Here is a 27,490-nt window from a genome sequence, read left to right on the forward strand (position 1 = left end):
GAGAGAGAGAGAGAGAGAGAGAGAGAGAGAGAGAGAGAGAGAGAGAGGAGAGAGAGAGAGAGAGAGAGAGAGAGAGAGAGAGAGAGAGAGAGAGAGAGAGAGAGAGAGAGAGAGAGAGAGAGAGAGAGAGTGTGAGTGAGTGAGTGAGTGAGTGAGTGAGTGAGTGAGTGAGTGAGTGAGTGAGTGAGTGAGTGAGTGAGTGAGTGAGTGAGTGAGTGAGTGAGTGAGAGAGTGAGAGTGAGTGAGTGAGTGAGGGGTGTGACAACAGTGATACCAGTAGTGATCGGGACACTGGGAGCAGGAACCCCCAAGCTGGGAGGATGGCTCCAGCAGAGACCAGGAACAACATCTGAGAGCTCTGTTCAGAAGAACACAGTCCTAGGACCAGCTAAGACCCTGCAGAACCCTCCAGCTCCAGGACTCTGGTAGACCCTGCAGAACCCTCCAGCTCCAGGACTCTGGTAGACCCTGCAGAACCCTCCAGCTCCAGGACTCTGGTAGACCCTGCAGAACCCTCCAGCTCCAGGACTCTGGTAGACCCTGCAGAACCCTCCAGCTCCAGGACTCTGGTAGAGGACCCGAGCTGGAAGGAGACAGACACAATACCGCCGGGGTGGCGAGAACACAGTCTGCTTTTGTATTATATATATGTATATATATATATATATATATGGCCTGGGCGATTATATGATCGTGATTAGTGATCACGAATAATTTTCTCGTCGATCACGGTGATCAGCTGGGAGCACGTTTACTCGATCAGACATGGCAGAAATGTGCCTGACCACAGCCAATCACAGTCGACTTTTCCTGCTCAACTTCCGCCTGTAAGCTGTCTGAGAAGTAAAGCAGCGAAGCAGAGGAAGTCAGCCATGCCTCGGCGTCATCCTCTGAAGATGAGGCTGCTGCTGACAGGAAAGGCTGCTCCACCCACACTGCTGCTAGCTCGCCGCTGCTAGCTCGCTGCTGCTAGCTCACTGCTGCTAGCTCGCTGCTGCTAGCTCGCTGCTGCTAGCTCGCTGCTGCTAGCTCACTGCTGCTAGCTCACTGCTGCTAGCTCACTGCTGCTAGCTCACTGCTGCTAGCTCACCGCTGCTAGCTCACTACTGCTAGCTCACCGCTGCTAGCTCACCGCTACTAGCACACCGCTGCTAGCTCACCGCTGCTAGCTCACCGCTGCTAGCTCGCTGCTGCTAGCTCACCGCTGCTAGCTCGCTGCTGCTAGCTCGCTGCTGCTAGCTCACTGCTGCTAGCTCACTGCTGCTAGCTCACCGCTACTAGCTCACCGCTGCTAGCTCACTACTGCTAGCTCACCGCTGCTAGCTCACCGCTACTAGCACACCGCTGCTAGCTCACCGCTGCTAGCTCACTGCTGCTAGCTCACCGCTACTAGCACACCGCTGCTAGCTCACCGCTGCTAGCTCACCGCTGCTAGCTCACTGTAACTAGCACACCGCTGCTAGCTCACCGCTGCTAGCACACCGCTGCTAGCTCGCTGCTGCTAGCACACCGCTGCTAGCTCACTGATCCACAAGGAATCTGGTCTTCTGAGTCCAGGAACTACTGGTGATCCAGTTTAACTAACGATGGTTCAGTTCTTCTCTTTTACTGAAAAAACGCTGCATCGCATCATTGAACATGTCACCACGTCTTGCCGCTAACGCTCTCCTTCTAACAACATGCAGAGAGCCTGCAGCGCTGCAGCCGTTCTTCTTCTGTGGTGTCTGTGTAAAGTAAGGTTGAACATGCAAACAGCACCCCTAGTGGCATGAAGTGTAAATGCAGTCATGGCGTCGTCTGTGGCCGCGGTCTGACTGAGGATCTCCTGGGGTTCCTCCAAATGTTTCAGAAACCAGAACATTGATCCTAACAGGAACATTGACTGCACGTAAACGCAGCCAGCGCCGTCTTTTCAGGCCACTGCACCGTACGAGCAACATTCTGAGAGGAGAGAAACGATCACATGCATGATTACTTTTGTGTATTTTTTTGTATTATTGTTACTATTTTAATTATATTATTAATTATTATTATTATTATTATTATTAATTTAATTAATTATTATTAATTATAATTATTTGTATTGTAGTGTTACATTTTAAAGCAACACTAAGGAACTTTCAGTTTTGGTTGATTTTGGCAGCGCCAGTGGACAAAAGCGGTAGTGTTTTGCCTGACCGAATACTACAGTTCCCATGAGGCCTAGCACGTGGCGTAGTAAAATGCTGCTCCTGGTGGCGTGCTGTCAGACTGAACTCGCCTACATTTGTTTCCAGTGGCTGTGTGAAGGATTGATAGCGACGAAGTAATGAATCTAATGGTGGCTAAACAATGTTATCTCATGATGTGACACATGCCGTAAAGCAGTCCGCACATTTGGAGTTTTTTAGTGTGCAGGGTTCCTACCACCCTCCTCACAGCTGCTCAGTCCAAGTCAAAGCAATACTGACGCCCTCAGCCCGTCACAGAGGGTCATTCAACTAGTTGTAAGTCGATGTATCATCACAAAAGATATTAAAATGTTTTATTAAGGTTGAAAAGTTCCTTAGTGTCGCTTTAAGTCTAATCTGTCGAATCTAGATTATTTAAATTTTGTACATTTGTTGCAAGCTTTAATGATGGCAGCAGCATATTTAGCATCACAACTTGAAAATAATGTTTCCATTCTGAAGCACCTTCATTATCCCCAGGAGCTTTCTTTAGTTTTTAATCTTTTATAGCAACAAAAGTCCTCAGGGCTGCAAACTGTCACACTTTAACTAACGATGGTTCAGTTCTTCTCTTTTACTGAAAAAAAACGGTGCATCGCAAGATTTTATTATTATTTTATTAATATTATAAGATTTTATTTATTATTATATTTATTATCTTGGAGCTAGACTTTTTTTCCATTTACTGCACTGTTCAGTGAGATTGTTCTTATATTTTTCTATGTTTGTATTATTTAATTTGCATTGCTATTTACTTGGTTTGTTAATGAAATGTTAAACTATTCTATAGTTGTAGTTTTCAGTGCAGATGCTTTAAAACTGGTTTAGAAACAATATAACATCGTGATTATAATCGAGATTGAATGATATGGAAAAAAAAATCGTGATCATTTTTTTTGCCGTATGGCCCGGCCCATATATATATACACACACATATATATATATATATATGTATATATATATATATATATATATATATATATATATATATATATATATATATATATATATATATATATACATACACACACATAACTCTGTAGTGGCCCTACAGGAAGACTACATATTTGTATGACTGTAGTGGCCCTACAGGAAGACGATATATATTTGTATGACTGTAGTGGCCCTACAGGAAGACTACATATTTGTCTGACTGTAGTGGCCCTACAGGAAGACTCCTGCAGACGGTTCCTCCTCAGCTCGGAGGAAGCGGAGTCTCTGCTGAGCCTGTTGGACCGGCGCTGCTGTGCTGACTTCCCAGGTGAGGTTCTCTGATAAATGAGTCCTCAGGAACTGGAAGGAGGCCGCTCTCTCCACGCAGACCCGTTGATGGACAGTGGAGCGTGGACACCCTGATGCCTCCTGAAACCAGAGACCGTCTCTTTGGTCTTCTCGGGGTTCCGCTCCAGACTGTTCCTGAGACAGCGCCCTGCCGGCGCCTGGATTTCCTCCCTGGACGCCGTTTCACCCCCCCGAGATGAGGCCAGCCGCAGTGGCATTATCGGCCAACTCAAGAATGACGGCAGGGGGCCCAGAGACCCGGTCCCCGGACACAGACTGGCTCTGGGGACATGGACTGTCTCCTCGCTGGGGGGAGGAGCCCGAGCTGTGGGGGCGGGGTGGGGGGGGAGACAGGAAATCTGGGGACAGAAGTGTCTGGGGACAGGAAGTCTGAGGACAGGAGGTCTGGAGACAGGAGGTCTGGACATCCCTGCTGAGACTGCTGCCCCCGGGACCGGGTCCCGGATCAGAAAATGGATGGATGATTGTTGTGTTCTGGGAAGGTTCCACCTCGGAAGACGTTCTTCGGAACCGACTGTGTAAACATCCTCACAGTTGCGCTTCCAGTGTTTCTGTTGAGAGCGTTGCCGTGGAAACGGACTCAGAAGGTTCAGGTGTTCTTGCTGCAGCTCCTGAGGCCTTGTGCTGAACCGCCGTCTCTCCGTAGAGTTCCACGTGATCTCCACGTTCAAGAGGAACCCGCTGGAGCAGGCCTTCCGCCGGCCCCGCGTCAACCTGACGTCCAATCACCTGATCAACCAGTACTGGATCGCCGTGAGCCACCGCGCTCCGGCCTTCCTGTACGACCTGTACCTCAGGCTGATTGGACGGGAGCCCAGGTAACCCCGCCCCCTCCAGCCCCGCCGCTCCGCCGCCTCACTGCTGCCGTAGCGTAGTGGTCCGAGCTCTGAGGACCTGCCGCCCGCCGCCGCTCTGCCGCCGCCGCCGGATCCTCTACCGTTCCACCGAGATCTCTGGTTTGTGTTTAGAAATCTGGCAACAGGCTGGTGGATCCGTCTGCACCTCGGCGGTCTGCAGGGATCCGCCGTGTTCAGTGTCTCAACGCCACCCTGCCAGAGCCATTCCTCTTGTACCTTCACCATTCCCCGGGATCCCTCTGTACCCTCCACGATCCCCCCAGGATCCCTCTGCTATGGATCCTCCACAATCCCCCAGGATCCCTCTGGATCCTCCACAATCCCTCCAGGATCCCTCTGGATCCTCCACAATCCCCCCGGGATCCCTCTGGATCCTCCACAATCCCCCTGGATCCTCCACAATCCCCCCAGGATCACTCTGGATCCTACACGATCCCCCCGGGATCCCTCTGGATCCTCCCCAATCTGCTGGAAATCCCTCTGGACCTGCACCCCCCCCACCCCCCACCCCCACCCCCCCCAGATCCATCTGGATCCTCCACAATCCCCAGGTAATCCCTCTGGATCCTCATCAACCCCCCCAGGGATCCCTCTGGATCCTCCACAACCCCCCCGGGATCCCTCTGGATCCTCCACAATCCCCCCGGGATCCCTCTGGATCCTGGTGGCAGACAGCAGCATGACAGGCTCTGATCATCCTGAGAACCTTAAAGGATGAACCACGGTGAGGAAGTGCTCCCTCCGGTGGTTCTTGGTGGTTTTACGGCGGAGTGGAAATTACTCTGGTTCTCTGATGGTCCTCCGGCCCCCGGGTGGAGTCTGGGGTTCTAAGCGGAACCCCTGGCTGACCGTGGCGCCAAGGGGGCGGAGCCTGACGCACTGCTCTGTCCGCCTGTCTCCTGCAGAGTTCTGCATTAACATGAGCTTCAAGAACGTTCCGTTAGAACGCGCCTTCAGACGGCCCCACGTCACGCTGCGCTCCAGCCCCGCCCTGACCCGCTGCTGGACCGCCGTCGGCCACACGCTGCCCGCCCTGCTGTACGACGCCTACCTGAGGCTGACGGGCCGGCCCCCCCGGTAAGCCCCTCCCCAAACCCCACCCCCTCAACCCCACCACCCCTAAACCCCGCCCACCCTGCCCCGCCCCGCCCCTGTGTGCTCTGGTCTGGGTGAGGGTGTGGGTGGTGTTGGGGGGGGGGGGGGGGGGGGGGGGGGGGGCAGGAGGAGGTCCCGTCTCCTGAGCCGTCTCCACGTCTCATGACATCAGCTGGACTTGCTTGGCGAACACGGCGTCTCTCGTCCTCACGTCGGCGCTGCTTTGCGAACAAGCCTGCTTGAGGACATGTCTCCGCCCTCCTCCAGTCCTCACTCACTCCTGGACCGTCCCCCTGTCCTCGGACTCCTGGGCCTGTCCACACTGTTTGAGTGGGAGACCTCTGTCCCGCTGAAAACAAGAGACACTTCTTCTCTTTCCGACTCTGGAAAACTTTGCCTGTCTCTAACGGTCTCTAACGGTCTCCGCCTGTCTCTGTCTGTCTCCGCCTGTCTCCGCCTGTCTCTGTCTGTCTCCGCCTGTCTCCGCCTGTCTCTGTCTGTGTCCGCCTGTCTCTGCCTTTGAGGTGTGGACCTGAAGGTCCGTCTGTCCTCCCAGCCTGTCTGTCTCCTGTGGAGATCTTTGGTTTCCGCAGGACTCTGAGTCATTTCACTCTGAGCGTTTCATCATGTGTCCATAGAGACGTGGAGCTCTGAAGAGACAGACAAGCGTCCTGAGCTCACGTGGACCACATGGAGTCGAAGCGTCTGTGGCGACGACTCTTTCTCGCCGCCGATCATTTGGCCGGAAACGTCTCTGAGCTGGGAATCCCCCTGCTGGTGACGGCTGGCATTGCCAGTGGAGCTCTCTGGGAGAAGCCGACGTGATGAAAACGCCGATCAGACTGAAACGTGACGACTCAAGACTCCGGGTCTCTGATCGTCGGGTTTGTCAGAGTTTCACATTCTGACCTTTTCTTGAATCATGATGATCAAACTGAAACTCCTCATGAAGGACGGGATCCAATCAGGACGATGCTGAACACAGCGAGAGTCTGATCTTCTTCGCTTCATGAGGACTTTTCTTCATTTAAACTTCGATCATCTGTGGGTCAAACTTTCATCTTCCAGCGTGAAATGAACCCGTCCAGAACCCAAGATCATTCATGTTGCTTCGTTCCTGTCAAGTGAAAAAACTTCCCAGCGAAAACATTACTTCATTTGGAGAGAGGAAGTCAGGGGAGGAAGATGCTCTATAATCTGGTTTTAGAGGAGAAAGATGCTCTATAATCTGGTTTTAGAGGAGGAAGATGCTCTACAATCTGGTTTTAGAGGAGAAAGATGCTCTATAATCTGGTTTTAGAGGAGAAAGATGCTCTATAATCTGGTTTTAGAGGAAGATGCTCTACAATCTGGTTTTAGAGGAGGAAGATGCTCTATAATCTGGTTTTAGAGGAGGAAGATGCTCTATAATCTGGTTTTAGAGGAGGAAGATCCTCTACAATCTGGTTTTAGAGGAGGAAGATGCTCTATAATCTGGTTTTAGAGGAGGAAGATGCTCTACAATCTGGTTTTAGAGGAGAAAGATGCTCTATAATCTGGTTTTAGAGGAGGAAGATGCTCTACAATCTGGTTTTAGAGGAGGAAGATGCTCTATAATCTGGTTTTAGAGGAAGATGCTCTACAATCTGGTTTTAGAGGAGGAAGATGCTCTATAATCTGGTTTTAGAGGAGGAAGATGCTCTATAATCTGGTTTTAGAGGAGGAAGATGCTCTACAATCTGGTTTTAGAGGAGGAAGATGCTCTATAATCTGGTTTTAGAGGAGGAAGATGCTCTACAATCTGGTTTTAGAGGAGGAAGATGCTCTATAATCTGGTTTTAGAGGAGGAAGATGCTCTATAATCTGGTTTTAGAGGAGGAAGATGCTCTACAATCTGGTTTTAGAGGAGGAAGATGCTCTATAATCTGGTTTTAGAGGAGGAAGATGCTCTACAATCTGGTTTTAGAGGAGGAAGATGCTCTATAATCTGGTTTTAGAGGAGGAAGATGCTCTATAATCTCATGGTTCTTGAAGCTGTCAGTAGGTCAGTTGGTGAAATCGTTCTTTTCAGCTCTAAATCGAGCTGCTGTGAAGCAGACGCTGGTTTTCAGTGAGGAGGAGACAGCTGGGAGGGTTTCACCGGACAGGAAGTGTCCTGCTTCCAGCTTCCTGCTTCCTGATAACAGATCAATAACTTCACTCACATTAGCTCGGTGTTGATGGAGGTTCTCAAAATGTGCGGAAATATTCAAAAAATTCAGAAATGATGAGTACTGGACAACCAGTAGTGGAAGAGTCTCGCTGAGACACACCGGCCCCAGACCCTCCATGGAGCCCCGCCCACGAGGCCCCGCCCACGAGGCCCCGCCCACGAGGCTCCACCCACACTTTGAGAACTGCTCCACCTGCACTTCTCTGCAGCGTTGAATCTTCAGCAGTGAGATGAACCGATGAAAGTCTTCTTCCTTAACGCCGTTCCTCTCTTCCTCCACCTCATTGTTCCCTCCATGCCGCCTCCACCCACCTTCGCCGTGCCGCCTCCACCCACCATCGCCGTGCCGCCTCCACCCACCATCGCCGTGCCGCCTCCACCCACCTTCGCCGTGCCGCCTCCACCCACCTTCGCCGTGCCGCCTCCACCCACCATCGCCGCGCCGCAGGATGATGAAGACCATCACTCGACTTCACAAAGCCATGATGGTTCTGGAGTACTTCACCAGCCACTCGTGGGCCTGGAGCACGGAGAACATGTCTATGCTGCAGAACCACATGAGCCCTGAGGACAAGAAGGTGAGGGGGTCCTGGTCCTGTCAGGTTCCTGGTACTCTGGTCCTGTCCGGTTCCTGGTACTCTGGTCCTGTCTGGTTCCTGGTACTCTGGTCCTGTCCGGTTCCTGGTACTCTGGTCCTGTCTGGTTCCTGGTACTCTGGTCCTGTCCGGTTCCTGGTACTCTGGTCCTGTCCGGTTCTTGGTACTCTGGTCCTGTCTGGTTCCTGGTACTCTGGTCCTGTCTGGTTCTTGGTCTGGTTCCTGGTACTCTGGTCCTGTCCGGTTCCTGGTACTCTGGTCCTGTCCGGTTCTTGGTACTCTGGTCCTGTCTGGTTCCTGGTACTCTGGTCCTGTCCGGTTCTTGGTACTCTGGGTGTTGTCCGGTTCCTGGTACTCTGGTCCTGTCCGGTTCCTGGTACTCTGATCCTGTCTGGTTCCTGGTACTCTGGTCCTGTCCCGTTCCGTTCCCGGTACTCTGGGTTCTGTCCATTTCCTTGGACAGTGACTGTGGCTCACTGAGACCACCGAGGACTGGATTTCCCCTCATGCTGGTCTGCCTTCTGTTCCTGGTCCAGGTCTTTAACTTCGACGTCCGCCAGCTGCACTGGGCCGAGTACATGGAGGACTACTGCCTGGGGACCAAGAAGTACGTCCTGAACGAGGAGCTGTCGGGGCTTCCCGCTGCACGCAAGCACCTCAACAAGTAAGACCAGGACCCTACAGTCCCTCACACCCGGCGGTCCTGCAGACCATGGTGTTCCTCAGGACAGCGGCGGTCCTGTTGACCATGGTGGTCCTGGGTCAGCAGCTTTATTGTCATTAATGTGATACTGAAATAGTGTTTGAGAGGGACCTGAACCCTCACCCTCGGGACCTGAACCCTCACCGTACGGACCGCAGAGACTATCGACGGACCGTAGAAACCAGTGACGGAACGAGCTGGAAATGATCATTCATGCATTCATCTCCTCACGGCTGGACGACTGCAGCAGCCTGTTCACTGCCTCAACCAGAAAGAGCTGCTGGTCTCCAGAACGTCCAGAACTCAGCTGCCAGGCTGCTGACCAGCGCCACCTGGAGGTCCCACACCACACCTGAGTTAGAATCCCTCCACTGGCTCCCCGTTCTGTTCCATGTCCAGTTTAAAATCCTGGTGCTGACCTTCCGAGCCCTACATGATCAGGCACCCATCTACATCAGAGACCTGATCAGTCCATAAAGCTCGGCCCGAAGCCTGAGGTCTTCTGATCAGGACCTGATGAGAACCCCTCACTTTAAAACTAGGGGAGGCCGCTCCTTCCACTGCACCTCTCCTCTAGAACCAGCTCCCCCTAGACCTGCTCCCCCTGGACCTGCTCCCTCTAGACCTGCTCCCTCTAGACCTGGTCCCCCTGGACCTGCTCCCTCTAGACCTGGTCCCCCTGGACCTGCTCCCTCTAGACCTGCTCCCTCTAGACCTGCTCCCCCTGGACCTGCTCCCTCTAGACCTGCTCCCTCTAGACCTGCTCCCCCTGGACCTGCTCCCCCTGGACCTGCTCCCTCTAGACCTGCTCCCCCTGGACCTGTTCCCCCTGGACCCGCTCCCACTGGACCTGTTCCCCCTGGACCTGCTCCCTCTAGACCTGCTCCCTCTAGACCTGCTCCCCCTGGACCTGCTCCCTCTAGACCTGCTCCCTCTAGACCTGCTCCCCCTGGACCTGCTCCCCCTGGACTCAGTGGATGAAAAACTAAAAGCCCCTCTGTTCCAGACGGCCTTTCAGACCCCCTACGGTGTCTTGGCGGTGTCTTGACGGTGTCCTGGCGGTGTCTTGGCGGTGTCTTGGCGGTGTCTTGGCGGTGTCTTGGCGGTGTCTTGACGGTGTCTTGACGGTGTCCTGGCGGTGTCTTGGCGGTGTCTTGGCGGTGTCTTGGCGGTGTCTTGACGGTGTCCTGGCGGTGTCTTGGCGGTGTCTTGGCGGTGTCTTGGCGGTGTCTTGACGGTGTCCTGGCGGTGTCTTGGCGGTGCCTTGGCGGTGTCTTGGCGGTGTCTTGGCGGTGCCTTGACGGTGTCCTGGCGGTGTCCTGGCGGTGTCTTGACGGTGTCTTGGCGGTGTCTTGGCGGTGTCCTGGCGGTGTCTTGACGGTGTCCTGGCGGTGTCTTGGCGGTGTCTTGGCGGTGTCTTGGCGGTGTCTTGACGGTGTCTTGACGGTGTCCTGGCGGTGCCTTGGCGGTGTCTTGGCGGTGCCTTGACGGTGTCCTGGCGGTGTCTTGGCGGTGCCTTGACGGTGTCCTGGCGGTGTCCTGGCGGTGTCTTGGCGGTGTCTTGGCGGTGTCTTGACGGTGTCCTGGCGGTGCCTTGGCGGTGTCTTGGCGGTGTCTTGGCGGTGTCTTGGCGGTGCCTTGACGGTGTCCTGGCGGTGTCTTGGCGGTGCCTTGGCGGTGCCTTGGCGGTGCCTTGGCGGTGTCTTGGCGGTGTCTTGGCGTTGTCTTGGCGGTGCCTTGGCGGTGTCTTGGCGGTGTCTTGCCGGTGTCTTGGCGGTGTCTTGGCGGTGCCTTGGCGGTGTCTTGGCGGTGTCTTGGCGTTGTCTTGGCGGTGCCTTGGCGGTGTCTTGGCGGTGTCTTGGCGGTGCCGTATGCTGCCTGTACGGTTTCCAGCACTGCTCTTATGTTGGAGCTATGTTTACAATCGCTTATCTATGTGTTACCTGCTCTTTTGAATGTTCTTTTATCTTCATATTTTGTTTCTTCGTTGTGAAGCACTTTGTGACTCCTGGTCTGTACAACGCGCTATAGAAATACATTTTCTTTACTTGCTTTTACTCAGAGACCGGTGACGGAACGTAGTGACTATTAACGGAATGTAGCGACGCGCCGGCCCGCGACTGAGACGTCGGTCTTCTTCTGTTTTCCCGTCATTCTGACCACAGTGTCAGTTTCCCGGCCCTTGAGCAGAGAGTCAAATTCCCCAGCAGTGAAGACTTCTGTTGATCTTCAGTCCATTTGGAGACGGTTCCACCAGCAGGGGGCGGCAGATTTAAAGACCATCTTAGCAGTTGTGTTCTGACTCTGGGAACAGATCAAATCAAGTCCTGGGAGTGCGGTCCAGAGTTCTCCTGACCTGGTCCAGAGTTCTCCTGACCTGGTCCAGTATGTGGACCAATAGGTAGACCCTCCAGAAAAACGCAATTATGCCATCGCATGAATTCACGCATAAATCATCCTTTTGCCGCTGATTATGCGGAGGCCACATATTTTCCAAAAGGGCGCATAATTCCCACAATAATCTCACTTTTACCGCGAAAAAAAGAGAAATGTCTCGCTTGAAGCGCTGTGACGTTCAATGAACGAGTCGTTCGTTTGAACGGCTCTTTGAAGTGAAGGATGAGAGCCGGATCAGCTGTCTGAGAGCGTTCCTTCGTGTAAATTGTCCACGCTTCCTTCTCGAGTCTCCTTCATGTGAATGACGGAGTTTCAGTTTTCCGCAGCAGCTCCAGTCACCTGAACGCAGCAGCTAGCTAGCGGAGGAGGAGTGTCCAGAACCCGGAGAGGAGCCGGGGTTCTGGAAGAACTGGTTTCCCTATTAAATGGCGACTGGGTTTCTTTCACGTCCCTTGTTGCTGGTAGATGTTAAAAACCAGACAAAAAGCCGTTCAGACCTTTAATGAGTCTGATTTCAACATCTGGGCTACGAGCAGCAGCAGGAAGTGCTACAGGAAGTCAGTCACCAGGTAACAAGGAAACCAGTTCATTTGAAACACCGCATGGACCGTTTTAGTACAGGGTTTAGCAATTGCACACACACACACGCACACTGTGCGTGCATGCGTGCGAGCGTGCGAGATAGAGAGAGAGAGAGAGAGTGGGTAACCTACATATCTGCCATCCTTTCTCATATTTCACAGCATACTTCACAACTGTCCGCAATTTTACCGCATAAAATGACATAAAACCTGCATATTCATTTGCATAATCAAGCATTTTAGCTCGCATAATCTTCGATTTAAGTACGCATAATCAAGACTTTTTGCTGCGTTTTTCTGGAGGGTCTAAATAGGAAGCAGTTGGAGACGAGCTGCCAGCGAGACTCTGGACAGACAGGGACGGACGGTTTGCAGCAGTGGACAGCGGGGTGTCCTGTTACCACAGCCAGTGAAGAACCGTGACGCAGCGACACCCAGTCCACTTCCTGTACATGTTTTCAGTGGCATTCAGAAATAGCCAATCAGAGTCCAGTACCAGTGAGGTCGCTGTGGATCTCACTGGTACTGGACTAATCTGTGAAAACAGGACCTGGATTACTGGATCAACCACCTGGAGCAACTTCACAGATGACCACGGACAAGAGACCACGGATGGCTTCAGGTGAACACAAACCACATGACTCACATCTGTCACCTTTCCACCAATCACAGGGCTTGGCTGTGAGCGCGTCGCTCACTGCACCTGGACGGTCTCACGTGAAAACAAACCTGGAGCAACATGGCCGCCAGTGATGTCATGGGAAACTCCGCCATGAAGCGTCTGGCCTTTCTGTAGCTCGATAAGAGTCACATGACCCCAGAGTGCGACCTCTGACTGGAGTGATGGACCTACCAACCCGGCTCCCAACACGAAGCCGAACCAGAACGGGGAAAACCTGCAACGTCACAGTCCAGGGTCTGGCTCCAAAACGCCCCAGACTCCAGAGACTCAAAGCGTTTATTCTGAAGAGAAAACTCAGTTTAGGCAAATGAAAATAACGATGGCGTGCAGACTTCCTGGGCTTCCTGTTGGCCTTTCCTCCGAGCTGTGTTCGTCCAATCAGCTCCAGCCTGAAGCAGAGAACAAACTTGAAAGCTCTCCAAATGTTTTCTTTGAGAAGGATTCTGGGAACTGTATCAGAAAGAGGAAACACAGGTCATGAATAGAGTTTTCATTGTTTGATTCCTCTTCAAGAGGAAATACGAGGGGGTACCAAAAAAAAACGGAATTTGATTATAACTTTTTATTTATGACATTTCAAAATAAAACACCACCGTCGCCTTCAAAATAATCTCCATCTGCATTACTGCAGCGCTCCAGCCGTGTCTCCCACTTCACCAATGCGTCGTCAGACTCGTGCGTAATTGCGCCATTTTTTGCCGGCTGTGATTTGTCTGTCCCCTCCTCCACATCTGCAAACCGCTGTCCCTTCAGCTGCTTCTTCAACCTGGGGAACAAGAAAAAGTCCCTGGAGGCTTCATCTGGAGAATCAGGCGGATGGGAGAGGAGATTCATCTCATTCTTCTCCAGAAACGGCGTGAGGCGCAGCGCCGTGTCCGCTGGCGCTCTGTGGTGGTGGATCAACCGGCTCCACTCCGCCACGACGCTCTGCTTCCTCCTCACATCCTCACGGAGCGTCTGAGGACTTCCTGTAGTAGTCCTGGTTTACAGTCTGACCTGGAGGGACAGACTGGCTGTGGACGAGACCCTGGACAGCCGAGAAGCAGCTCAGCATTGTTTTCACGCTGAGCGGACCTGACGCCGACATCTGGCCCTTCTCAGACCCCCGGACCACTCATGGACCTGAGTCTTCCCCAGAGCAGCATCCTTGTAGGCTTGCTGCAACAAGCTGAGTGTTTCTGCTGCTGGTTTTCCAGCAAGAAGCAGAATTTAATGTTTGCGCTGCTCTGGCTTCCAGTCAATGTCGCCATTTTGGAAAAAATCGCAGACCGCCGCTGCACTCTGTTACTATAAATAGCGCCTGACAGGCGTCAGTGTCACTCTGGGAGCTCAGATTTCTCACAGATGTGCACGAGGCTTACCTGCAGCACATCTGACGGCCAGAAGTCAGAACTCATTATTATTATTGTTTTCTGACCAAATTCCGGGTTTTTTTGGGTCCCCCCTCGTCACGTTCTTGTGAATGCAGCTGCAGAGTTTGATTTTTTAACGTTTGGGTCGGCGGTCTGACTCCTGGTCTCTGAACTGAAACAGGAACCTTGGCTCAAAGAAGACCTCAGAAACTCTCTCCATAGAGTCCAGGTTCAGGCTGCGGTTCTCCCAGTAGGTCTGACCGGAACCAGGCTCAGGCTCCCTGTGATCCTCAGTGCCCCCTAAGGGGGGCCCAGACCATGGTGGTCCTCTAGACCGTGGTGGTCCTGTAGACCGTGGTGGTCCTGTAGACCGTGGTGGTCCTGTAGACCGTGGTGGTCCTGTAGACCGTGGTGGTCCTCTAGACCGTGGTGGTCCTCTAGACCATGGTGGTCCTCTAGACCGTGGTGGTCCTGTAGACCGTGGTGGTCCTCTAGACCGTGGTGGTCCTCTAGACCGTGGTGGTCCTCTAGACCGTGGTGGTCCTGTAGACCGTGGTGGTCCTCTAGACCACGGTGGTCCTCTAGACCGTGGTGGTCCTCTAGACCGTGGTGGTCCTCTAGACCGTGGTGGTCCTGTAGACCACGGTGGTCCTCTAGACCGTGGTGGTCCTGTAGACCACGGTGGTCCTCTAGACCATGGTGGTCCTGTAGACCGTGGTGGTCCTGTAGACCGTGGTGGTCCTGTAGACCACGGTGGTCCTCTAGACCGTGGTGGTCCTCTAGACCGTGGTGGTCCTGTAGACTCTCCCATTGATCCTGTAACCTGAGTTGGTCTCTTCTATCTCCAGGCTGAGGAACATCCGCTACACCTTCAACACCGTCCTGGTGGTCCTGATCTGGAGGGTCTTCATCGCCCGCTCGCAGATGGCCAGAAACATCTGGTACTTCGTGGTGAACCTCTGCTTCAAGTTCCTGTCCTACTTCAGAGCCTCGTCCTCCATGAGGTAACGAGGCGGCCTCGCCAGGCGGACGGATCCCGGAACCAAAGAACCCTGACTGGCTGTGGAGGAGGAGGAGAGGAGGAGGAGAGGAGGAGGAGGAGAGGAGGAGGAGGAGAGGAGGAGGAGGAGCAGTCACACTCCAGACTGAAAGAAGCAACAGACAGATTGAAAGAAGCGACGGACTGAAGCTGAGCTGAACAAGATTCATGTGACTTTCTGTTAGAACTGAACTAAAATGATCTGTTTCTCCACCTGCTGCGCCGATGCTAGCTGAAGCTAACCGAGCTGAAGCTAAAGGAGCTGATGCTAACTGAGCTGAAGCTAACTGAAGCTAACTGAGCTGAAGCTAACCGAGCTGAAGCTAACCGAGCTGAAGCTAAAGGAGCTGAAGCTAACTGAAACTAACTGAGCTAAAGCTAACTGAGCTGAAGCTAAAGGAACTGATGCTAACTGAGCTGAAGCTAACTGAAACTAACTGAGCTAAAGCTAACTGAACTGAAGCTAACTGAAACTAACTGAGCTGAAGCTAAAGGAACTGATGCTAACTGAGCTGAAGCTAACTGAAACTAACTGAGCTAAAGCTAACTGAGCTGAAGCTAACTGAAACTAACTGAGCTAAAGCTAACTGAGCCGACGCTAACTGAAACTAACTGAGCTGACGCTAACTGAGCTGATCCCTACTGAAACTAACTGCTGAAGATGACTGAAGCTAGCTGCGCTCATGACTTGTGTGGATGTGGAAATCTTCCGCTGCTGGTTTGGGACGGCGGACGATCACAGCGAGACCTGAAGAAGCTAATATGCTCAACATGACTGTTTGTGTGTCAAACACAGAATCACATTTCTTCATGATTTATTCTGTGAAAATGTTTCTTGTTGGCAATTTTTCAGTGAAAATACTCTTCAGCCTTTTTACGTAGTTAGCTATAGTAGCTAGCCGTGCTGAGGCTGCGCTAGCTGATGAGCAGCTGGAAATATCCGAAATAGAAGCTGCTTGTAGCTCAGAGAAGCTAACGTGACGTCAGCTTGACAGAACTGCTTATTCACTTGGAAAAGTCTTTTCGTAACGGCGAATGGTTTTAAAAACCGTGTGGAAGTCAAAACAGCCGATCTGAAAAGCGAACATGTCGCCTCTCAGTGTGACAGCGTTTTCACAACCACACTCATGAAATGACTGAATCTGCCAGAAGAAAATATCTGATGGAGATGAGAAAGCCAATCTTTAAAAAATGAAAAAAATAGCTGCACGGTTACAAACAGCTGTTACAGTTTGTAGAATAGTTAGCTAGGGTGCTTTAGCATAGCCTGTACAGATGTTTCTGTATGTGCAGAAGTGATGAGTGTCGTCTGACCGTGACCATCGTTTGCAAATTGTGTTTGAGGAATGACTTAAGTTTTTTATTACATAAGTACTTCGAACTGCAAATCCACTGGTTCAACTCAGTTTCCAGCTACGTCAATCGCTTGAGCTAACGGCTAACGACTCAGGGGCTAACGGTGCCGAGGCTAACGACTGAGGCTAACAACTGAGGCTAACAACTGAGGCCAAGGACTCAGGGGCTAATGACTCGGAGGCCAACAGGTCCTGCATGGTTTCAGTCAGTCCTTCAGGTCCTGGATGGTTTCAGTCAGTCCTTCAGGTCCTGGATGGTTTCAGTCAGTCCTTCAGGTCCTGGATGGTTTCAGTCAGTCCTTCAGGTCCTGGATGGTTTCAGTCCTTCAGGTCCTGATTGGAAGTGGACCTGGTTCTTGTCCCGCTGGACTTGGACTCTGTACAGCTTTAAAACATCAGGAAACGCTTCACCGCCGAGCCTCAACTGGGTTTTTCTGACTCTGTGTGTGTGTGTGTGTGTGTGTGTGTGTGTGTGTGTGTGTGTGTGTGTGTGTGTGTGTGTGTGTGTGTGTGTGTGTGTGTGTGTGTGTGTGTGTGTGTGTGTGTGTGGTCCTGTTTACTCCACAACTATTTCAAGTGAAAACAAACTATTTGCATTTCAGGGTCCCAGTCCATATTCTCCTGGTACCAGTCTAAATTCTCCCAGTCCTGGTTCTGGTGCCAGTCCATGTCCTCCTGGCCCTGGACCTGGTCCTGGTTCTGGTCCCAGTCCCTCTAACTAGTGGAACACCATGAGAACTACATGGTTTCATGGTTTGCTGTTGTTGCTGTGGAAACGCGAAACTTTCCAGAAACTAAACTGTTTCACTTGGAGCGTTGCCGTGGAAACAGACCCTTTAAACTTACTAGAACCATTCCAAGATCCCTGAGGGGGTCTTGGAAGGGGTCTTGGTGGTTTCTTGGTGTGGGCTTCATGTTTCTGTGGTGAAGCTTTTGACCGGTTCTGCTTCAGTAGTTTATTGACCGGTTCTGCTTCAGTAGTTTATTGATCCGTTCTGCTTCAGTAGTTTATTGACCGGTTCTGACTGATGGACTCTCTGCCTCATTTCTGGACATTGTCTTGGTCTTCTTGACCGTGTTTCAGGTTCTTCGCTGTCTTTTCACTCCTGCAGACTGAGTTCCGTCTCCACACAGCGAGACCTTCGGGTTCCAGACTGTTCTGAGGGTTTGGGTCTCTGGGATTTGGCGGACAGGAGGATCCGGAACACTGTGGTTCTCATTGTTTCGGGGTTCTGGGGTTCTCTAGACTGAACAAACTTAACGACGTGTTTGGTGTCAGGATTTCGTGTTTGAGTGTGAACAAATAAAAGTTCCTGGTCTCTGGTGTGGCGACTCTCAGCGGTTCTTCTGGTTCTGTGTGGAACCTGCAGTCTGGAACCAGCAGCAGGTCCAGTTTGTCCTCCTCCCTCCTCAGCAGCTCCATTCTGAATGAAGACGTCCCTTCTGGCTCTTGTCCAGCGGGCATTTTCAACCTGTGGTCCGTGGTCCTCTCAGGGTCCTCAGTCTGAGGTCCAGCTGTTAAAAACAGGGACCTGGGACAGCAGGTGTCTTCACAGCGGGGTCCTCGATCAACCCACCACCATGACCACCAGAGGGCCGTCTGGACCTGCTTCTGGACCGTCTGGACTGGTGCTGGACCGTCTGGACCAGTGTTGGGCCTCCAGACTCTCATGTCCCCAGTCTTTTCTGGACCCGCCTGTCCTCTACCAGCTGGATGGACTGACCTGGACACGCCGGCAGCTCCAGCTGATCAGGGACGTCCAGCTGACCGACTGCCGGTAAGCCCCGCCCACTGCTCGGGGACACACTGGAGGACATCCTCGCCGGTCCCTCCAGCAGGTTCGGGTCCTGAGCAGAGTCCAGGTCCAGGCGTTCCAGCGTCGGCCTGCTCGGCGCGCTCATCCTCGCTGCACGACGAGGACGATTCAAACTGTGAGCCCGACTCAGGACCGACACTAGATGGCGCCAAACCTCGCTTTATACTAACTGCAGAAAGAGAGTGAGAAGATACACGCTTGGTCATTTTTATTTTCTAAATATCTTATCAAGTATCAACATTGAACTAAAAATATATCAATCAATCAATCAATGTATTTTTGTACAGCCCAGTATCACAACAACAGCCGCCTCAGAGGCTTCAAGGTGTTACATTGGTTGGTAAAAATGTCAAAGATTGATAAAGACTTTGATAATAACAATGAATCACATTGTAGTGTCGATATAAACAGTCACAGACAGAACAGAGTGAGAACGTTGACATCAGACCAATAAACATGGTGGCATGAACAGTCCACAGCAGCTCGTCAGTGACCGAACTGAGTCATGTTATAATGTTAAAGCAATAAAAACAGTGAATAAGCATAATGTTAATATGTCAAATTCACAGTAACGAGACAAAACGAAGCAACCACCGCCTCAGACCCTCACATCCGGCAAGAACAAACTCCAGAAACCCAGTGGGAGAAGAAGAGATCTTGGGGAGAACCACAGTATGGAGGGATCCCTCTCCCAGGGACGGACAGCTTTGGCAACAGCTAGCATGAGACAATAAGAAGTAAAGCCTAGGACTATGTTGAGGACAGTCCGTTGGACGGTCCAGCACAGGAACCACGGATCCCAGAAGTAGAACCGAAGCCAGTCCACGGGCAGGACCGACAGGAGTGTCCTCCCGGTCTGGACGGAGCTTGTTCGTAGGCCCTCGTAATAGTGGAGTCAGCAACTGAAACTGGAGAAGACTCCCCCTCGAAGGGGGGGACAGCAGGGGAAAAGCAATGAACGGACTAAAGGGAAGAACATTCAGACATTAGAGGACAGGGCTCAGTGCACCGTACTTCCCACAGCATTCTAGCTCCTGGGGCAGCTTTGTGGATAGTTTAGTATTTAAACTAGTATTTAGTTAGTTTAGTTTAGTTTAGTTTAGTTTAGAGTCCCTAGCTGACCTGATCATAGGCTGCATCGAAGAGAAACGTCTTGAGCCTAACCTTAAATGTGGAGACTGTGTCTGCCTCTTTGACACCACTTGGAAGCTGGTTCCATAAAAACGGTGCCTGATAGCTAAAGGCTCTTCCACCTAGTGTCCATTTAGAGACTCTAGGAGTCACCAGTAACCCTGCATTTTGAGAGCGGAGTGCTCTGATTGGTTGATAAGGCGTTAAAGCATCTTGGAGATAGGTCGGAGCCATCCCATTTAGGATTTTGTAAGTGAGGAGAAGGATTTTAAATCTAACTCTAAACTCGACAGGAAGCCAGTGAAGAGATTTAGAACGGGAGTAATGTGTTCACGTCTTCTAGTTCCAGTTAATAATCTGGCGGCCGCATTTTGAACCAACTGAAAGTTTTTTAATACACTTTTTGGGCAGGCTGCGAGAAGGGAGTTGCAGTAGTCCAGTCTAGTGGAAACAAATGCATTGATGAGTTTTTCTGCATCGCTTCTAGGTAGAATGTTTCTTATTTTAGCTATGTTGCGCAGGTGGAAATATGCTGTTTTACAAGCCAGGTTGATGTGTGCTTTAAATGAGATATCCTGATCAAATAAGACCCCGAGGTTCCTCACAGTAGAGGAGGAGGATACACTGACGTTATCTAAGGTAATAATCTGTTTGGATAGACACTCTCTCAGTTTATGGGGGCCTAGTATAATGACCTCTGTTTTGCCAGGATTCAGACGGAGATAGTTCGTAGTCATCCAGGATTTAATTTCTCTGATACAGTCACTGAGTCTGTCTGTTTGATTAGTTTGATCAGGTTTCATAGATAAATACAGTTGTGTGTCATCTGCATAGCAATGAAAATTGATATCGTGACTTCTAATTATGTTCCCTAAAGGAAGCATATATAACAGAAATAAAATTGGCCCGAGCACGTACCCTTGAGGAACCCCATAACTGACCTGGGAGCACGGTGAGGACTGTTGGTTAACGTGAACAAATCGGTACCTATTAGATAAATAGGATTTGAACCAGCAGAGAGCTTTTCCTCTGATGCCGACCTCACATTCTAACCTCTGCAGGAGAATATTGTGGTCGATTGTATCAAAAGCTGCACTGAGGTCTAAGAGAACCAGGACTGAGACTAGACCTGCGTCAGCCGCCAATAGCAAGTCATTAGTGACTTTAACTAACGCAGTCTCAGTGCTGTGATAAGCTCTATATCCTGACTGACATTTCTCAAATAAACTATTGTCCTGTAGGTGGCGGTAAAGCTGTTTAACCACAACTTTTTCCAGGACTTTTGAAATAAAAGGCAGATTTGATATCGGTCTGTAGTTGGCTAGAATATCAGGATCAAGATTAGGTTTTTTCAGCAGTGGTTTGATTACTGCGAATTTAAATGACTGTGGCACATAGCCAATTTCTAGAGACGTATTTATTATAGTTATGATCGTATTTAAGATAACTGGAAGAATATCTTTGAAAAACTTAGTTGGAATTGGATCTAGGAGACAGGTCGAAGTTTTAGAAGACATTACAATCGAAGTAATCTCAGCCCCATTTACTGATGAGAAACTATCTAGTATTTCAGGTGTTTCAGGTGGAGGCAGTGGCTGGATTCCCTGAGCTTGATCTGAGGAAAGCGCTTCACTGATTTTACCTCTGATGGTTATGATTTTATCATTAAAGAATTTAAGAAAGTCATGGCAGTTTAAAGATTCTGGGATTACTGGTTCCACTACAGTATGACTGTTTGTCAGTCTGGCTACAGTGTTGAATAGAAACCGAGGGTTATTTTTGTTTATTTCTATTAAACGAGAGTAATATAATGTCTTGGCTTTAAAAAGAATTTGTTTATAGCTTAGCAAGCTACATTCCAGGCCTTCAGAGATTGTTCTGATTTAGATTTACGCCACAGTCTTTCTAATTGCCGAGTTTTTGTTTGAGAACACGGGTTTCAGAATTAAACCATGGAGCAACGCGCCTGGGTCGATTGGTTTTCAGCTGCAACGGGGCCACTACGTCAAGGGCAGATTTTAGTGAGTGCATAGCACTGTCAACAAACTGATCACTATTATCACCACTGGTCAATAAGCTCATTTCTGTGAGTTCACTAGATAATGCAGCAAATGCAGGCTGGATCAATTCTTTGTACCGAGCCACAGATTTTCAGATAATGTCCGTATCAGCTGAATTTTATCTTTTTGAGCAGAGTAGTCTTCAATCAAAACCTGAAAAGTAATCAAAAAGTGGTCTGAGAGTATGGGGTTCTGAGGGAGAACATTTAGGTCCCTGACCTCTATCCCATATGTTAAGACCAGATCCAGGGTGTGCTTGTGACTATGAGTGGATTCATCAACATTTTGAGTGAAACCGATACTATCTAATACTGCAATAAACGCATTACTCAAACTATCACCAGAATCATCCACATGGATGTTAAAGTCACCTATTATAAGGATCTTGTTATGAGTCATACTATATTGCTTAAAAACTCTGAGAACTCAGTTAAAAAGTCAGAGTAAGGACCAGGAGGTCGATACACAATAATTAATAGCACAGCTTTTTGATTCTTCCAATTTGGACAAGTAAGCGTTAGTATTAAGCTTTCAAAAGAGTTGAATTTAACATTAGTTTTGGGTTTAAGAAGAAGACTGGAGTGGGAAATCACTGCCACACCTCCACCTCCACCTGTTGATCTAGCTGTTTGGAAATTAACATAGGTTGGAGGGGTACATTCATTGAGCCTCACATAATCATCTTGCTGAAGCCGAGTTTCTGTTAGAGCAAGGAGATCAATGTTATTGTCACCGATAAGCAGGGCAGTTCAAGGAATTTGGGGGCCCAGGCAAGATGGACATTGAGCCCCCCCCCCCCCCCCCCCCCCCCCCCCCCCAGGCAAAAAGGGTTACGGTTTCAGTTCACTCACACTTTTTAACAAAAACAACTTCAACAGCCTAACATTTGCACCACCATCATAACTCCGCCACAGGTCAAATCACTCACCAACAACAATAAGAACACCATATATAATAAAACAACACTGTGATCGGGGGGGTGATCGGAGCGGAGCGGTGCGGCGTGTCCAACTATGTCAAAGACTCCCTGTCTGTCAATGATAAAGAATCCTTTAAAAAATTCCTGGATCCAGACGGTGATCCGGATCTTCACCAAAATGTAATGGACTCTCAGTTCGCCCAGGACCACCTTTCCACTAAGTTTCATTGCAATCTGTCCATCACTTTTTCCGCAATGTTGCTAACAAACCAACCAACCAGCAAACCAACAAACCTACGTGATTCCATAACCTCCTTGGCGGAGGTAATAACAACAATCAACAGTAACCAGTTCCGTCACACAGGTAGCGAACATTAACATTGGACAAAGTTACCTGCAGCAACTTATTGCACCAAGCCCGCCTACTAATGTGATTTATCACTTACCGCTATCTTGTTGTTGTTTTTTTCTCTTCCTCCTCTTTTCTCTTCTTTCTTTTCTGGCTGCCGGATGGATAAATTCGCTTCATCCTTGGATTTGTTTGTAATTTTGCGGCTGCAGGGCTCATGAAAGCGGCTGGCTGCTGCTGCTGTCAGCGACTACTGTGAGGGGCCCCCTTGAGGTGGGATCCCGACTCCCGATAACAGAATCATTGTACCTTGGCTGCCAAGGGGCGCTCACACAGTTTGTCGTTGCATTTTATTCACAATAGTCGTCTTGGGGGCCCAGGCAAGCAGGGGGCCCCAGGCAATTGCCTGGTTTACCTGCCTTATGGCGACGGCTCTGCCGATAAGGTCATTAACTCACAGAGATTTAGTGGAGACTGCTCTCATGTTTAGTAGACCTCATTTTATGTATTTCCTACTGGAAGAGTTATTCTGTCTCTACAGGCGTTAAGCTTTTTACCCATTGACTTTTTTCTAATGCTTTGAGCACTTTGGACAGACTCAGTCTCTGTTCGCCTCGGTAAACCTCCATGCTTGACTTGTAAAAATCTGGGAGCAGGATTAGTGACGGGATCAACAAGATCAACAGAGGAGCGTTCTACACGACTGCTCTGCGCCCGGGGCTCACAGCTGGTATACTTACCCTTATGACCTCCGGAGCAGAATTCCATGTTACAGACTTGCAAATCCTCAAAAAACGCAACCTTCCATTTCAGAGCGAGCTCCTCAGCAACTCGAGCCAGTTGACACAAATCAGAATTCTCAAAATCAGCCAAAGCTGCGCGCAACAGCCAGAGAATTCAGTCCTCAGGACAGACAAGAAGCTGAGGTGGAACCAAACAATGAGGCTACTGAGAGTGGACCAGGGCTGGTTGACACAGAAGTGGATCAAATCGATGAAATGGATGGTGGAGACATCAGAGAAGGTGATCATGTGAGAAGGTCACAGAGGAGAGCGATACCAACAACAAAGTTCACATACGATGTCCTTGGACAACCCTCATACCACCATTGGAATGCAAGAGTGAACCCTTCTTACTCAGCCAACCTCTGTCAGGAACACAGTTTCCCACCGTCTCCTTATTCGATCCATCCCCAGCCATATTACCCCAACTGCTACACTTTCATTCACTAAATGCCCCACAAAGAACAGTAGCAAGTGTCAGGAGACAGTTTTTTTTAGTGCGCAGGCTGCAGAGGAGAATAAACCTTCCTATACGGAGTTCCATCAGCTCAACGTGCGTGTTCTGTCTTCTTCTCCGCCACAGCACGTTGGGACGACCATATCTATACCGCTGCCTTCTGAACACACCGTCAGACGGGCAACACGTGCGTGCATGTACGTGCACGGCAGGGGGACAGGGGGACTCCCTCCTGGCTCTGTCAGCAGCTGCAGGAACCTGGGGGGGTGTGGAGCTGCGGTGCTGGAACCGTCTGTAGATCCGTCCTCATCCTGCTCAGCTGCTGCTGCTCGGCTTCTGGAGGAGGGATGGAGGCAAACCGAAGCTAAAAGTCCGGCCAGCAGGGGGCGCTTTACGCCATCCTCTCAGATTCTCCCCAGAAACTCTGCAGCCGGACCGGACTGAGACCTTCAGGAGACAGTTAGCCTGTTAGCGCTGCTAGCAGTGGACATGTCAGGGACGTTCTGCACATCACGGAACATCTGGAACATCTTTATGGTGGAAAATCAGTATTTTTAACGCTGAAAACCTCATTAATGCACCTTTCATGTTGTGGTCTGTGGTGTTGCTCGTGACCTTTAACCCCGCCCCCCAGAGAGCTGCATACAGGGGACACAAAGTCCACAACGACCAGAGCGAAAGACGGGTCGTGTTCGGAGTGACACACTCTGCCAGGGCAGTGACACGCACTGTGGCAGGGGAGTGACACACACTGGCAGGGGAGTGACACACTCTGGCAGGGGAGTGACACACTGTGGCAGGGGAGTGACACACTGTGGCAGGGGAGTGACACACACTGTGGCAGGGGAGTGACACACTGTGGCAGGGGAGTGACACACTCTGGCAGGGGAGTGACACACTCTGGCAGGGGAGTGACACACTGTGGCAGAGGAGTGACACACTCCCTGTGGCAGGGGAGTGACACACACTGTGGCAGGGGAGTGACACACACTGTGGCAGGGGAGTGACACACTGTGGCAGGGGAGTGACACACACTGTGGCAGGGGAGTGACACACTCTGGCAGGGGAGTGACACACTGTGGCAGGGGAGTGACACACTGTGGCAGGGGAGTGACACACACTGTGGCAGGGGAGTGACACACTCTGGCAGGGGAGTGACACACTGTGGCAGGGGAGTGACACACTGTGGCAGGGGAGTGACACACACTGTGGCAGGGGAGTGACACACTGTGGCAGGGGAGTGACACACTGTGGCAGGGGAGTGACACACTCTGGCAGGGGAGTGACACACTGTGGCAGGGGAGTGACACACTCTGGCAGGGGAGTGACACACACTGTGGCAGGGGAGTGACACACTGTGGCAGAGGAGTGACACACTCCCTGTGGCAGGGGAGTGACACACACTGTGGCAGGGGAGTGACACACTCCCTGTGGCAGGGGAGTGACACACTGTGGCAGGGGAGTGACACACTCCCTGTGGCAGGGGAGTGACACACTCCCTGTGGCAGGGGAGTGACACACTCCCTGTGGCAGGGGAGTGACACACTCCCTGTGGCAGGGGAGTGACACGCACTCGCCCGTTCAGCATCACTCCCTGTATGAAGAGGTTTGCGGGTTCGTCCTGGACTTGGCTCCTCTGGGCCCGGTCCTGGTCGGACCTTTCAGCCGTTCGGCGGCCTTCCTGCTGCTGCCCGTCACTCTGAGGACTGTTCAGCTCTTCTCACTTCACTTTTCTGACAGTTTTGTGACTTTCTAATTTCTTTGTGACATTTTTTTACAACAGTTTTTTGTGACTTTTTCGATATGAGTTTTTCTGTTTTCTGATCTTTTAAAATTTCTGATAGGCATACTGACCCACTGTTTCTTAAATGGGGGTCCGCGTACCCCAGGGGGTGCTCTGAGGTGCAGTGGGGGGACGGTTTGGATTGACTGAAAGCACAGTAGTTGTCAAGTGCGTGTAGGTTTGTGCAGAATCCCCACTTGAAAGGATTTCCCCCCAACTGAAGCACGCAGGACTCCACTCGCTGCCTTTTTAGCTTCTTTTATTGCAGTTGCAGTGAAGTTTTAGTGGCAGGGTTAGGCGTTAGGCGTTAGGCGTTAGGTGGAAAAACCTCAAAAGAAAACAAAGGGAATACAATATCAGTACTTGAAAACAGACACATAATTTTATCATTCTTGTTTTTAGCTTTAATGCGTTTTAACAAGTACATTTCAAACCCTTACGTTAAATAACAATATTTTACCAAAACACATTTTAGCATTTTAAACGAAATAAATCAAAGTTTTCTATTTCCACTTTTTTAATACTGCAAAATCTATCATTACATCTTAATCTTTATTCCTTCTCGATCAATTCAGAGGGCTTTTAGCAAATAAAATATAAACATTGTTTTACCGTTTTTAGTAAATAATTATTTCTCTCTTTTTATGAAATAAACAATCCATTCATTTTACAAAATAAATAAACACAATCCGCAGCAACTCCAGTGTCCAGTCTTCACTGAAGCAATCTCAAAATGTCCCAGCGCTCCTGAACGCATCACGGAGCCGCGCTTCTCCCACAGTGACCAGACACGGCGGCGCTTCCGGCTGGTCTTCAGCTCTCTCTTGGAGCGTGCTGGGGAGATCGCCTGCACGGTCGCTTTGAGGTGAGGACAGAACTCCTCGGGCTATTCTGGCTCGCGCTGCTCGCGCTGCTGAGCCTCCCGTGTTCCTCCCTCGTCTGGGCTCAGGAGGCTCCGCCCACTGAGTAGTGACCTCGGATAGGAGGAGGGAAAGTGGGGTGACAGGCAGCTCGACTCCAACCAAACAGCAGTTTTTAAATAATAAAATAAATCCTGCAAAATACAGTCAATCCAAAATGTTAATCAATCTCTAACCTGAAAGTCACGGTGAGGCTTTGCTCTCTCGTCTGTCTGCAGAATTATGAGGAAACTGTAAAAGTGCAGAGCTGTTTCCCATCTCTTAAAACACAGCTGTAATCACGTCGACTCTTCTTCCAATCATACGTCAGAACACGGTCCGTACAGTAGAGTCTTGCGTGTTCATGCAGCAGAACCGTCTGGACGGGATGACCAGCAGGAACTCCCTCCTCCTGATCAGCCTCAATCCTTCCTGCTTTGAAAGTCCGCCGCCTCGTAAAGGAATCTCCAGTAGAACACGTTCTGCCTTCTTTTCTACGGCCTTTCTTCTGTCCTCTGCCGTCTCAAACAAGGTTCTCTTTTGTGGCCGTCTTCGGACGTTTTGGCGGGAGGAGCGGGGTGCGCTGGTCGCTCCACTGCATGGCTTCCTGAACAACGCTCTGCGCGTGGAGCTCCAAACCAGAGCGCCAGAGGCGGCGACTCCACAGGATACGCCGTCACGTAAACGCGTTCCCACATCGATTGACATTATGACTGCCCAGTCACCATGTGGAACCAGACGATTCTGATTGGTTCTCAGGATCCTGCAGTACACCTTTAAGTAAAAACTGTTTTCTCTTTCTCAGAATCTGAGGCTGAGACTCAGTGAAGAAGCAACAAACCGATAACTGCATTAATGATGGAAATGACTCCAGAAGCATCAGGTTCCGGTTCTGTTCAGCTTCAGGAGCTTTAATGATTCCGTCTGATAAAT

At 50.6% G+C, this 27,490-nt stretch overlaps 1 protein-coding gene across 2 annotated transcripts; it reads left to right on the top strand.

Moving 5' to 3' along the window:
• Window positions 1-3,845: 3,845 nt before the first annotated feature.
• Window positions 3,846-17,685, top strand: LOC115391386 (fatty acyl-CoA reductase 1-like). Of its 2 annotated transcripts, none has more exons than XM_030095622.1 (5): window positions 3,846-4,330; window positions 5,275-5,446; window positions 8,104-8,233; window positions 8,788-8,915; window positions 14,815-17,685. In XM_030095622.1, exons 2-5 carry the CDS (start codon window positions 5,289-5,291, stop codon window positions 14,972-14,974), a joined length of 576 nt encoding a protein of 191 aa, XP_029951482.1. In that variant the 5' UTR covers window positions 3,846-4,330; window positions 5,275-5,288; the 3' UTR covers window positions 14,975-17,685. The 2 variants fall into 2 exon arrangements, with proteins under 2 accessions (XP_029951482.1, XP_029951481.1); XM_030095621.1 differs by lacking the exon at window positions 3,846-4,330 and adding an exon at window positions 4,342-5,093.
• Window positions 17,686-27,490: the final 9,805 nt, after the last annotated feature.

The sequence above is a fragment of the Salarias fasciatus genome, chromosome 7 (genome assembly GCF_902148845.1).
Source record: "Salarias fasciatus chromosome 7, fSalaFa1.1, whole genome shotgun sequence".
NCBI lineage: Eukaryota > Metazoa > Chordata > Actinopteri > Blenniiformes > Blenniidae > Salarias > Salarias fasciatus.

What these genes read in the sequence shown, in the direction of transcription:
- LOC115391386 (XM_030095621.1), top strand. An exon ending in CTGACGGGCCGGCCCCCCCG is followed by an intron (nt 5,447 to 8,103) that starts GTAAGCCCCTCC and finishes GCCGCGCCGCAG; the next exon opens with GATGATGAAGACCATCACTC. An exon ending in TGAGCCCTGAGGACAAGAAG is followed by an intron (nt 8,234 to 8,787) that starts GTGAGGGGGTCC and finishes TTCCTGGTCCAG; the next exon opens with GTCTTTAACTTCGACGTCCG.